The sequence below is a fragment of the Pipra filicauda genome, unplaced genomic scaffold (genome assembly GCF_003945595.2).
Source record: "Pipra filicauda isolate LSUMZ 115617 unplaced genomic scaffold, ASM394559v2 scaffold719_size241573_pilon, whole genome shotgun sequence".
Taxonomy (NCBI): Eukaryota; Metazoa; Chordata; class Aves; order Passeriformes; family Pipridae; genus Pipra; species Pipra filicauda.
The window spans coordinates 119,853-133,116 of NW_024104886.1; the positions used below are offsets into that span (position 1 = coordinate 119,853).

The 13,264-nt window shown below is 65.0% G+C and overlaps 2 protein-coding genes across 2 annotated transcripts; both read right to left on the bottom strand.

Annotated features, from left to right (window-relative positions):
* Positions 1–1,466: 1,466 nt before the first annotated feature.
* Positions 1,467–5,764, bottom strand: CD6 (CD6 molecule). The gene is made up of 12 exons (XM_027739670.2): positions 5,710–5,764; positions 4,353–4,403; positions 3,931–4,239; positions 3,562–3,861; positions 3,399–3,467; positions 3,175–3,315; positions 2,969–3,091; positions 2,782–2,883; positions 2,541–2,659; positions 2,368–2,458; positions 1,710–1,916; positions 1,467–1,628 (listed from the first exon to the last, which is right to left on the bottom strand). The coding sequence occupies exons 1-12, from the start codon at positions 5,762–5,764 to the stop codon at positions 1,549–1,551; spliced, it is 1,647 nt and encodes a 548-aa protein (XP_027595471.1). The 3' UTR covers positions 1,467–1,548.
* Positions 5,765–7,097: 1,333 nt separating this feature from the next.
* Positions 7,098–13,258, bottom strand: TMEM132A (transmembrane protein 132A; the record flags this gene model as incomplete). The annotated part of the gene is made up of 9 exons (XM_039389231.1): positions 7,098–8,611; positions 8,694–8,885; positions 9,710–9,986; positions 10,930–11,132; positions 11,216–11,359; positions 11,428–11,614; positions 11,755–11,904; positions 12,725–13,092; positions 13,175–13,258. Coding segments are annotated over 9 exons (2,655 nt in total), but the record flags the coding sequence as incomplete, so codon positions are not given.
* Positions 13,259–13,264: the final 6 nt, after the last annotated feature.

Here is a 13,264-nt window from a genome sequence, read left to right on the forward strand (position 1 = left end):
CCACCTGAAATTGGTGATTCTCCCCACATATCCTGGGATACTTCACCTCTAGGAAAGATCCACATTATCCAGGGGTGTGTGACCCCTATGGATATGGGATGCCTGGGATCCAGCCCTTTCCTGGGAGCCTTGGCTGGCTCTGGAGGCCCTGGAATCCCACAGGCAGGATTTGGGATTGGACTGAGCATCTGCCTTGCCGCTGGCAGCAGGAGTCAGCTCAGCATCCTGTGACAGCTCGGGATGCTCGGAATCCCTTCCCGGGGGGATTTTGGGATGTGCTGACACGTTGCCTGCGTGAGGAGCCTTTTAAAAAGCAGGAGCTGCCTCTGGAGCGAGCAGGGACGGGCTTGTCTGCCGGCAGCACCTGCTGGGATCAGAATGAAAAACGGGAAAAGTGGGGGTTTTCCAGGCGGGAACAGCTCGGATAAAGGGTCGGCACCGCTGTGGGGGCGGAGGGGGCACATTCCCTGTGGGGCCACGGGCTGGATTGTCCCTCTCCCAGGGAATCGGTGACCCCCAGGGCTTTGGGACCCCTGGACACCAAACCCCCCTGAGGTCATGGATACCACCTCACGATCCCGGCGATCCCGACGCCCTCGGTGCCGTCCTGCCCGTCCCCCGCGCTGGCACAGGGATCGGGGGCACCACGCCCCTGTCCCCCCCCCGGTGCCCGCCCCGCTCTCAGCCCCCGCCTGCCCTGCTCCCTTTGTCGGGGTTTTGCTGCTATTTTGGGATTTCCTCCGTTGTCGCGGCTCCTTTGTCGGGGCCTCTCGCCCCGCGAACACCTGAGGGGTGCGGGGGGGCCGCTTTTTCCGCGGGGGGTGCGGATGAACCCCGACCTGCCCCTCGGGGCAGCCGGAACGCCGGGGCTGGGGACGCTCCGGGGGGCTGGGCTGGGCCGTGGGAAGGGGGGTTTGGGGTGCGGGGGAGTCCCCCGGGGTGGGGGTGGCAGCTCTGGGGTGATGGGTGGGTGTTGTGCCCCCCCCCAAATCCACCGGGAGCTTCGTGTGCTCGGCTCCGGCATCCCGCTGGGATGCGGGTGGAGCTCGGGAGGCTGGAGGAGGTGATCCCTCTTTTGGGACCCCCCGATGCCCCCAGAGAGCGTCGTTCGGTGGGTTTTGGGGTGTCTTCCCTCCCAGCATCCCCTGGACAGGATTTATGGGCCCCCCTGGGATGGGGACTGTGTCCCAGTGGGATACAGGGAACCTCTGGGAGTGGGGGGGACACTGTGGGGCACCAAACCCTCCCACACCCCCAGTTCCTGGGGGGTAATTTCCACTCCCAGAGCTGGGTGGGGCCCCTGCCACCCCCATCCCTGCTCCTGCAGGCTGGGAATGGGATATCTGGACATCCCAGTGGGCATTCCCCACTGGGATTCCCCAGCCCTGCTGTGGGAATGGTGACGAGTCACTCCTATGGAAGGACAAGGAATACGGTGGGAAAAGCTTTTAATGACAGCACAGGGGAATGGCTGGAGAATTCCAGGGGTGATGCCAGCAGTGGGATGGTGGCCTTGGCCAGGTGTCCCTCTGGAGCAGCGGGAAAGGCTCAGTAGGCAGCTCCCTGGATGTCGTCATAGTCACTGCCCTCGGAGAAGTCGGGATCCTGTCCCGGGGGATCCATCCGACCTGGAGGGACACAGCCCATCAGGATTTGGGAGCAGAGGATCCCGGAGTCCCCATATCCCCCCGCCAGCGTGAGATCCTCACCGGGATGTTGGGAAGGGTCTCCGGTGGGCTCCGTGCCCGGAATGTTCTCGTACCATTCCCCTGAGGAGGTGCTGGAGCTGCCCGTGGGATCGGGATCGGGATCTGCTGGACACGGAGGTACCCAGGGCTGGGAGGGCACTGGGGCAGGAATGCTGGGAGCTGCTGGGGGAACTGGGAGAAACAGGTGCTTACTGGGACCCTCCATCCCTGTTCCCATTCCCGGGGGTCCACCACTCTCGTTCCCTTCCTGGGGTCGGACCCATCCCTGTTCACATCCCTGTTCCCATCCCTGGAGTCTCTCCATCCCTGGTCCCATTCCTGGGGTACCCACACCCTCATTCCCCTCCCCAGGGCTGTCCTCATCCCTTATTCCCACCTTTGGGATCTCTCCTTTCCTTATTCCCACCCCTGGGGTTTCTCCATCACTATTCCCATTCCCAGGGCTCTCCCCATCACTGTTCCCATTCCCAGGGCTCTCCCCATCACTATTCCCATTCCCAGGGCTCTCCCCATCACTGTTCCCATTCCCAGGGCTCTCCCCATCACTGTTCCCATTCCCAGGGCTCTCCCCATCACTATTCCCATTCCCAGGGCTCTCCCCATCACTATTCCCATTCCCAGGGCTCTCCCCATCTCTGCTCCCACACATCCCTCTGGCAGGGCCCACCAGTGCCCCAGCTGTGCTGGGAGGGGATGTTGCCATTCTGACAGGGATTCATGGAGGAGGAGGAGGAGCTGGAGGAGCTGTTCTTCCTTCCAGGGAATGGGGGGCCCATCCTGGCCGGTGCTGTGGGAACAAGGACATCCAGTGTAGGAACAGAGAGGAGCCACCCCCTTATCCATGGGATGGACCCCCCCTTGTCCCGTACCATCCTCAGGGAATGGCTCCATCCCGTCCTGGCTGGGCCTCGGTGGGAGCAGCTGCTCCCCAGGCTGGCGGCGCAGCGAGTCTGGGAAGGGGAGAGCAGTGGGAGTGACAGGGATCCCAGGAAAAGGGAATGGGAATCCTGGAGTATGAGAATGGGGATCCTGGGCAAGGTGAGGGGAATTCCAGAGGGAATGGGGCGCTCACTGTAGAAGGTGGAGAGGGCGACGGGCGGCTTGCTGCTGAACTCGTAGTATTCCGAGTCGGAATCGGAGGTGGAATCCTTGGAAAAGGCTGTGCCCAGCGGGTCTGGGGGGTGAGAATGGGATGGGGGATGTGCCATCAGCTGGGATCCCCTTCCCCCCATCCCAGGGGAGTGACCTGCCAGACCCACCTGATCCTTTGGGAAGGCTGGTGGGAATCTCCCTGTAGTCATTGGGAATCCCGGAGGGCACGTCAGGGCTCTGGGAGCTGTGGGTCACCAGGACTGGGGTGGTTATTCCCAAGGAACACATGGCTGCAAGGACAATGGGGATGAAAAGCTGAGCTGAAAAAGTGGGATGTGTGCCCCAATTCCATGCTCAGTCCAGAATTCCTTACTGCTCCTCTTCCTCAGCCTCAGCAGAGCGACGGAAAAGGCCAGCATGGAGAGCAGGAGCAGCATTCCCAGCACCAGGCACAGGATAAAGAGGAGACTATCCCATGGGAATTGTGTCCCTACAGCTGGAGACCCTTCCTCGGCTGGGACAGAGAACGGACACAAGTCATTCCCACCTAAATCCTTCCTCCAGGGAATGGGAAGGAAGGGATTGCAGGACACTCACCCCGTGGGACAGTGACATTCCCGGTTGTCCCTGCGGCCGTGGGGGTCGGATCCAGCAAACCCTGGGAGCCTGGAGAGGGGAGCGGGGACAGAAATCAGATCATGGGGATGCCGAGGGGAGGGGCAGGAATTCCCTCCCAGATCCCAGCGGGAAGATCCGGTACCATTGCAGACCACCCCGACCGCCCGGGACTGGTGGCAGGGAGCGGATCTGTTGAAGGTCCAGTGGCAGAACGCCAGGGAAGCCTGGAGGCTCCCGCACTCGTACAGCATCTTCCCGGGAAGCGTGTGTCCGAAGGAGAGGCGCTGGAGCGGCGTCCCGCATCCCAGGCTGCGGCACAGCACCGCCGATTCCAGCCTGTACCAGGTGTGGTCGCACACCGTGCTCCAGGTGCCGCGGAAAAACACCTCCAGCCTGCCGGCGCAGCCGTCCCGGCCCCCGGAGAGCCGCCACTCCTGGTGCTCTGCGGGAAAGGAGGGGGATGTGCCTCCCGCATCCCTCCCCGCCGCAGCCGGGGTGCTCCCAAACCCACCTGAGCAAACCACGCCGGCGTCCTCCTTGTGGCTGCAGTCGTGCTCCGGAGCGGCCGGGCATTCCCAGAGGTGCCTCTCGTGCCCGTGGCATCCCAGCTCATCCCGGAGGATGGGGCCGTGCCCGCGGCCGAAGGCGGAATTCCCGCGGACGCTCACGGCGTGGCCGCACCGGAGCTGCCGGCACACGACGTCGGCGTCGGGAATGTCCCACCCGTCGTCGCACACCGTCCCCCAGATTCCCTGTTTCTCCAGCTCCACGCGGCCCTCGCACCGGCTCCGGCCGCCGGCCAAGCGGAGCCCTCCGGGATCTGGGAGGCACACCGGGAATGGTGACCCGGCGATGTTCCCAGTGCCCCCTTCCCACTAAAAAGTGGGAGCAAGGGGGTGCTCCTAAGGATGTTCCTCGCCCTCCCGCACTCACCCGGTGTCACCGAGGCGTTCCCACTTGGAATGCTGGGAGATCCTGTCGGCTCTGCGGGAGCTGTGGGAAGAAAGGGACAGAGGGGTGAGGAAATGAGCCCCCCAGGATTCCCAATTTGGGGATGATGATCCCTCTGAGGTGACATGGGGATGACGGATGTGGATCTGATCCCACAGATCCAGATCCCCACGGAGCGAGATCAGCAGGATTCAAGGGGTCAGTCACTCCTTTTTTGGCTCATTCCTGGTTTTCCTGGCAAGGAGCAGATGGAAAACAGGAAGCCATGGCCCTGTGGCCACCCTGGGGGGGCACACGGAGCGGTGCATCCCAATCCCCCCAAAATACGGGAATTCTCCCAGTTGTGGGTGGCTCTGTGGGACCCTCCCCCAGCCCACGTGCTCACGGCGCTCCTGCATCCCAAAAATCCGTCCCCACGAGGTTTCCTGGGGCTAAATCCTGGCGTGAGGTCCGCTCGGAGAATTTTTTCCTTAATTATGGGAATACTGGGACACAACTCACCGGTGGAAGAGCTGAAATTTGGGACGTCCTCACGCATCCGGTCTGCTCCCACTTCCCAGCTCATCCCTGTGGACACAGAGGGGCTGTACCTATCCCGGAGCCACAGGTGAGTGCACGCTCCGGTTATTCCCGGGAAAATTACCCCTTTGGCTTTTGTGGGGTGAAGGATCCCCCAGGAGCGAGGGGTCTCTCCCTGTTCCGGGGGGCTGGTTGGGTTGGGATCCCGGGGAGCTGGTGGGGCATGGATCGGAGTCTAAAGGATCAAGGAAAAGCTCAGGGATGAGGGGGAAAAACGGGAATGAGCTGCTCTGTGGGGGTGGAGGTGAGAGGAGGAGCGGAAATGGGGGTGAGGGGCCCGTTCCCCGATCGATCTGAGGCCTTGAGGCAGCTCCTGGCAGCCATTTCAGAACCCAAAGCACCCCAAATCCTGCTGGGATTGGGGGGGGGAAGGCTGGATCACACCCCAAAACCATCCAGGGGTGACAGGAGGGACAGGATGGGATTTGGCCCTGGAGCATCCCACAGGGCTGGCAGGTGGGACAGCTCTGAGAGCACTTTTAGGGGCTTAGGATCCCGGTTTTGGGGTCCCCAGGGTGGTTTTAGGGGTCCCTCATCCTGAGGAGACCCCAATCCTTAGGATTGCCTTTCAGGGACCCCCTTCCCTCGCTCCCAGTGGACAGCGAGGGTCGGAGGAGCTGCGGAGCCACCACCGGAGCATCTGCCCTGGGACCTCCATCCCGGGAAGGTGGCAGGTCCCCAGCCCCAAAATCCATGGATCCGGCACCCCGAGCTCCCAAATGAGAGGCCGGGAAGCAACGGGCAGGGGATGGCGACGTACCTGGTCCGGGTGCCAGGGCGCAGAGAGCCACCACGAGCAGGCACAGCCCCCCCATCCCTTCGGCGGGGCAGGCCCGTGGGATTGCGGGATCCGGGGGGGGTCTGGAGGTCCCTCTCTCGGGGCAGGGAGGTCTCACTCCCCCGGTGGTTCCGGGATGGAGGCGGAGGGGAGGAAGCCGGGCTGGCATCACGAGGTGTGCCGGGGTGGCCCCATCCTGCTGCCGGCGGGGAGGAAACGGGGCGTTGGAGCCCCTGGAGCGCCCCTGGGGCGCAGGAACCTCCCAGACCTGGGGGTCCCACCCCGGGGAGAGTGGATCCGGTGGAGATTTGGGATGGCACGGGGGGATTGGGGTCTTCCAGGCTGCTGGAGCTCCGTCCCTTTTTTCAGGGATGAGGTGGGCGGGAGGAGATACCCGCAGGGCACAGCGGGAGGGGACCCCACAAATGTGTCGCCCGTCCCTATGGATCAGCTCCAAATCCTTCGGGATGCTTTCCAGGGAAGCTGGGAGGGGGGCTGAGATGGGGCCTGGATCCCGACCTTCCTGGATCCTGCCTGGGATCCTGCCCTTCATCCCAACCTGGATGCTTTACTTCCAGGATGGGCTCCATGCCGGACAGGTGGTGATAGATCCATCCAGGATCTGATCCATCCGGGAGATGATCCCATGGAGCCACCATCCCACTGCCTTCTGGATGGAGTCACTGCATCCCAAGCAACTTCCAGCACATCCAGGACCACCCCAGGACCCTCCAGGGATACGTGGTGAGGGATGGGATGGGCATGGTGGGGGAGGGATGGGGTGGGAGCTGGGGCATTCCAGGAGATGTTGATCCCACTGTGGGTGAGGGCTTGGATCCGGTTGGACACCTGGAGACCTGGGATGCCCTGAAGGAGGGACAGGACCAGGATTGCCTCATCTCAGTGTGGTTTTGGGAAGCTTTGGGAAGCCGCGATCAGGGTGCTGGGGTGTGGGAGTGCGTTTCCTGCTACCACCCAGGGCTATCTGGGAGTGCCTTGGGATCGCTGGGAGGCTGGAAAAAGGGTGGGAATTTCCATGGTAACCCCAAATAAAGGGGGATCAATTCCTCTGGCCAATTCCAGAGGGGACATTCGGGCAGATCAAGGTGGGAGGAGACCCAGGACCAGATGGTGTTGGGGCTGGAAGGTGGAGGAGGAGGATGGCAGGAGAGGGAGGAAAGAGATCCCTTATCCCTTATCCCAAGGTCACCCCAGCTGGGCCAGGGCCAGGATCCATTCCCGTGACCAGCTCTCACGTGGATCCAAGGTCAAGGGCACGTTCCCATTCCTGGAAGCCTGGCACTGCCATGGGAGCAGGATGGGACCCAGTATCGGGATCAGAGGAGATGCCACACGGAGCAGTTGGGGGAGAATTCTCACCTTTTTTTTTTTTTAAATACTTTATTTTTGTAACAACGTCAGAATTAAAAACTTTTCCATAAATACCAGCCCCTGGCAGCCCCTTCCCGGGCGTTCCCGGTAAAAAATGTGTACAAAACGGATGCGTGGCCGGGGTGAAGGGATTGGAGAGGGAGGGGGCGGGATAACCAGGATCCCTCCCCGGGATCAGACCACAGGAATCACCACCACCATCATCATCATCAGCACTATGAACACCATGTCGCAATGAGACCCAAAGCAGTAAGGGCATCCCAAATTCCTCCCCGGAGCCGCCAGGATCCCAAAACCTCTGGAGACCCTTCCTTGGGCCTCTCGGTGGGGTCTCCGGGGATTCCCGGCGCGCGCGGGGCCGGGATCGGTGTCCCCCCGGCGCGGCACGGGGAGGAATTCGGTCCCTTACTGGTTTGCCCGGGAATCGGGGGGTTCCCCAGGCTCAGGAGCTGCCGCGGATCCTCTCCATGTAGCTCCGGAGCTCCTCGGGATCCCGCAGCCCCATGTCCTCGCAGACCCAGCGGATGTCGTCCTCGCTGGCCACCAGGATGGACTGCACGTGGGGGGCGGCCGGGGGGGGCTCCTCGGGGGCGCGGGGGGGGCCGAAGGTCACGAATTCCACCCTCTTCCTCCGGCCGCCCCCGCCCGGGGCCGCCCCTTCCTTGCGGGGCACGGGCGGCTCGGGGGGAGCCCCGTCCTCGGCCGAGCCCCCGCAGCCGCACCCCGCACCCGCGGGCTCCGGCTCCCGGCGCGGCGGCGGCGGCTCCCGGCGATCCAGCTGCCGGCTCAGCTCCTCCTGGTCCGTGCCCAGCCAGACCCAGTTGTGGGGCTGCGGGGCCGCGGGGGCCCCGCCCGGCTCGGGCAGCTCCTTCTGCTGGTAGCGCAGCACGAAGAAGATGCAGTTGACGAGGAAGATGAAGATGGCGAGGCAGAACACTCCCAGCAGGACGTACATCCCGATTTCCAGGTCGGTCACCCGCTCCGGGGCCTTCACCATCTCCTCCTCCTCCTCCTCCTCCTGCCGCTCCCCCTCTGCGCGGTCGCGTCCGTAACCTCCTTCCTCCTCTTCCTCCTCCGAGGAGGATCCCTGGAACTTGGTGGCCGCCGGCCCCACGCCCGCGGGGTCCCCGCGCCCCACGGTCACCGCTTCCCGGGACATGGCCCCCTCGGCCCGCGGGAAGGGCCGGGGGCCCCCGGGGGTCGGGGGGTGTCCCACCTCGAGCCAGGCGGTGCCGGTGGCCAGCGGGGCCGGGCGCTGCCGGGCGCGCCGGCACGGGTCCGGGGGGTGCAGGGCGAGCTGGAGCAGAGCCCCCCGGCCCGGCCCCTCCGCCACCACCCACGGGTGGGAAGCGGGAACGCCGGGAGACCCCCCGACGGTGGCGACGGAGCGATCCAGGGACGTCACGGCCAAGGCCACGTCGTGCCACCCGTAGAGCTCCAGCGGGGCCAGCGTGCGGTCGGAGAAGGACAGCCAGACGGACAGCGTGGCTTCCTGCCGGGATAACGGGCGGGATGGCAGCGGATCGCGGGATTTGGGGAACGCCGGGAGCCCCCTCCCCTCCGGCCCATCTCACCTGCTTAAGGGCGCGCAGGGTGGGCGTGCCCAGGGCGGTGGCGGTGACCACGCCGGGGTGCTCCGGGTGTGCCCGGAGGGACAAGGAGAGCCCTGCCACCACCTGGGCACGGAGCTCCGTCACCGTCACCTTGTCCTCGGACACCACCAGCGTCTGCTCCCCCAGGATGGAGTCGGAGAGCGGGGAGCGCACCTGGGTGGGGGTGGAGCCGGGGGGCGTTTGTGAGACCCCCCCCGACACCCCTCATGGCCGTTGTGTCCCTTCCCACCCCTGCCCTGGACACCCCAGTTCCCTCCCAGCCCACCAGCTCCCCCCCTCCCTCCAGTCCCTGCACTCCCCCAGCTCCCCTCTGCCTTCATGACCCCCTGTTTCCATCTCCCCAGTCCCAACACCCCCAAAATCCCAACCAAGGACCCCCCTTCAGCTCCCTGAGACCCCCTCCAACCCCCCGTCTCCATCTCTGCAGTCCCAACACCCCCAGTCTCACCCAGGACCTCCCAAACTCCCCCCAGGACCTTCTCCAGCCCCCCCATCTCCATCTCTCCAGCCCCCACACTCCCCAGGACCCCCCAGACTTTCCCGAGGATCTCCATTCATCCCCTCATTTCCCTCCCCCCGTGCCCAGGACCCCCTCCAGCCCCCCATTTCCATTCCCTCCATCCCAACGCCCCCCAGCTCCCCCAGGATCCCCCAAGCCAACCCTTCACCCCCTCACTTCCCTCTGCCCCTGGGACCCCTCCAACTCCTCCACCTGCGTTTCCCCGGCACCAACACCCCCAAGATTCCCCCCGGGACCTCCCAAACTGACCCCACGACCCTCCCTAGCCCCTCATCTCCATTTTCCCAGACCCTGCACCCCTCCAGCTCCTCCCAGGACACCCCTGGACCCCCTCCTTAGTTCCTCTCCCCCCAGGACGCCCTCCAGCCCCACCCCTCCATCTCTGCAGCCCCGACACCCCCCAACCCACCCCAGGCCCCCCCTCCACCCCCTCCTTTCCCTCTCCCCCCCGCTGTACCTCCACGGAGGTGACCCCGGGCTCCCGGCCCACCACCACGAGCCCCCCCTCCAGCGAGGCCACCCGGGGGTCCTGCACGCGGGTCCGGGGGGCCACCAGGTGGGTGACGTCCAGGAGCCACTCGGGGCCGGGCAGGTAGGACAGGGAGCGGCCCCCGTCCGGCGGGTGGGACACGAAGTGGGCCAGGACACGGAGCCCCGTGCGCTGGAACTGCGGGCGGCAGCTCCGCGCCCGCCGCTCCGGCTCCTCCGGCGCGTCCTCGGCCTCCAGCGGGGAGCTGGGAGACGGGAATCACGGGATAGGGGGCCAGGGATCGCCGGACAGGGGCCAGGGATCCTGGGACGGGGTGATGGGAATCCCAGGACAAGGTGACAGGGATCCTGGGACAGGGGAACAGGGATCTCCGGAAGGGCGACAGGGATCCTGGGGCGCGGGGAAAGGGATTCCAGGGCAGGGGTACAGGGATCATGGGACAGGTGGCAGGGATTGCGGGACAGGGTGATGGGGATCCCGGGACAAGGTGACAGGGATCCTGGGGCAGGGGGGCAGGGATCCCAGGGCAGTGGGACAGGAATGCCAGGACATGGGAGTGTGTGGGGTCTCAGAGGGACAGGGACACAGGTCACAAGTGTCACAAAGCTCAGGGGACAGGAACACACGTCACGAGCGTCACCGGGCTCAGCCACACGTGCCACGAGTGTCACAGGGCCCAGAGAGGACAGGGACACATGTCACGAGTGTCACAGGGCTCAGCCACAAGTGTCACGAGTGTCACAGGGCTCAGAGAGGACAGGGACACATGTCATGAGTGTCACAGGGCCCAGCCACAAGTGTCACGAGTGTCACAGGGCTCAGAGAGGACAGGGACACATGTCACGAGTGTCATAGGGCTCAGCCACAAGTGTCACAGGGCTCAGATAGGACAGGGGCACATGTCACGAGTGTCACAGGGCTCAGCCACAAGTGTCACGAGTGTCACAGGGCTCAGATAGGACAGGGACACATGTCACGAGTGTCACAGGGCTCAGATAGGACAGGGACACGTCACGAGTGTCACAGGGCTCAGCCACATGTGTCACGAGTGTCACAGGGCTCAGAGAGGACAGGGACAAGTGTCACAAGCGCTTCAGGTCTCCTGCCCCGCTCCCACCTCACCCCTTTCCCACCATCCCGGTGACACGGGGACAGTCCTGGGCGCTCCCCCCGGGAACGGCGCTCACCCGTCGGGATTCCCGGGCCGCCTCCATCCGCGGAGCTGCTCCAGGGCGGGGTCTCCCAGCTGGACGCGCAGCGGGAGCAGCGGGGCCCACACGGAGAAGGCGAGCTCCGCGTGCAGCCGCCGCGCCCAGAAATCCACGCGGGCCCCCCGCGCCCCCCGGCTCTCCCGGCCCCCCACGAACACGGCGTCGCAGGAATCCGACACCTGGAAGAGCACGGGCGATGCCGGGGGACGGACGGGGATCCAGGCGGGGCGGGATGGGGCGGGAACGCCGGGAGGGAGCTCACCTGCAGCACCTGCTTGTCGGCCGACTCGCATCCCACGGGATCGGCCAGCTCGGACACGCCGCCTCCCGCCTCCACGGCCACCAGTTTCACCGGGATGACCCGCGGGATTCCCGTCAGCGGGGCCGTGTTCAGGATCTCCAGCTCCTGGCGGGACAGAGGGGATGAGCCGGCGCTCCCACGGGACGGGGGGGGATGGAGGGAACGGCACCCACCTGGACCAGAGGGACGAGGGCGCGGATTTCCCGCTCCGCCACCTGGATCTCCCACACCAGTTTGTCCTTCTGGGATTCGGGATCCTGGCCGGGATACTCCACCTGCCAGGTGAGGGGCCGTGCCGGGCCCCCCGTCCCGTTCTCCACCACCAGCTCCAGGTGCAGGAACACGGCCGAGTCGGACACCCTGTGGATGCACACCGGGATCGGGATCACCGGGACCCAGGTGGGATGGACTGGGATGGGGCGGGGCAAAGGATGGGGGCTCTGGGACCCCACTGGGACACGCTGGGATGGGGCAGTGCCACACGCTGTGCCAGCCCCTACCTCCCGCTGCCAGGGGTGTCCCCAATCCGCCGGCACGTCACCACAGCCAGGGAGTGCTTGGGACCCCGGGAATGCTCCAGGTGGGCGCTCCAGGCGCTGGGAACGGCGGGATGGGCGGCCACCACCTGCAGCCCCTTCTTGGCCTTGATCCTGGGGAGGATCCCATGTCACATCATCACACAGTGTCACAGCATCACATCGTCACACAGTGTCACGTGCTGTCACACACAGTGTCACGCTGTCACACACTGTCACACACACAGTGTCATGCACAATCATGGTGTCACGTGGTGCCACACACTGTCACAGTGTCAGTGCCACACACTGTCACATACTGTCGTGCACATTGTCACAGTGTCACACACTGTCCCACACTGTCACACACACTGTCACAGTGTCACACACAGTGTCACACATTGTCACACAGTGTCACACACACAGTGTCATGCACAATCATGGTGTCACATGGTGCCACACACTGTCACGGTGTCAGTGTCACACACTGTCACATACTGTCACGCACATTGTCACAGTGTCACACACAGTGTCACACACTGTCACAGTGTCACACACAGTGTCACACATTGTCACACAGTGTCACAGCGTCACTGTCACACAGTCACACTGTCACAGTTGTCACACACAGCATCACACACACTGTCACACACCGTCACACACTGTCCCAGCGTCAGTGTCAGTGTCCCACGCTGTCACAGTGTCACACAGTGTCCCACACAGTGTCCCACACCATCACACAGTGTCCCACAGTGTCCCGTGCTGTCACAGTGTCACACACGGTGTCCCACACCATCACACAGTGTCCCACAGTGTCCCACACAGTGTCCCACACTATCACACAGTGTCCCACACAGTGTCCCACAGTGTCCCATAGTGTCCCACACTGTCCCAGCGTCCCCCCTGCCCCGGTGTCCCCTCCCGGCCGTGCCCCCCTGTGTGTCCCCTCTCTCACCGCAGGGTCAGGGCGTGGGCAGTGAAGTTGTTCCTCAGGGCTATGGTGGCCCTGAACCTCTGCCCGGGGCGCAGGGTGGCATCGGGGACGCCCAGCAGGACCTTGTCGTCCAGCCGCACCTCCTGCCGCCGCTCCGGCTCTCCCGCCCGCAGCTCCAGCGTCCCCAGGGACCGCGGCGCATCCCCCTTCCCGCAGTGCCCCGGCCCCCCCACGCTGTAGCGCAGCTCGGCCGCCTCGGGGCTCCCGGGGCTCTCCGGGGGCTCGGGGGGGTGCGGGGTGTCCCCGTCCTTCCGGCGGCTCCGCTGGGGTCCCGGGAGGAACCAGCGCGGGGGGATCTCCAGCTCCACCACGCAGACGCCCAGGGGGGGCTGGAGAAGGGGGAACAGGGGGTTAGTGGGGGTGGGGGGGGGCAGCGGGCACCCCCCGGGGGTCCCCAGGGGTGGCACTGACCTGCAGGTGACAGGAGCCCCGGGCCACCCGCCCGCGGTGGTGGGCGTGCAGGGTGACGCAGGGCAGCTCCTGAGCCCCGGGGTGATCCCA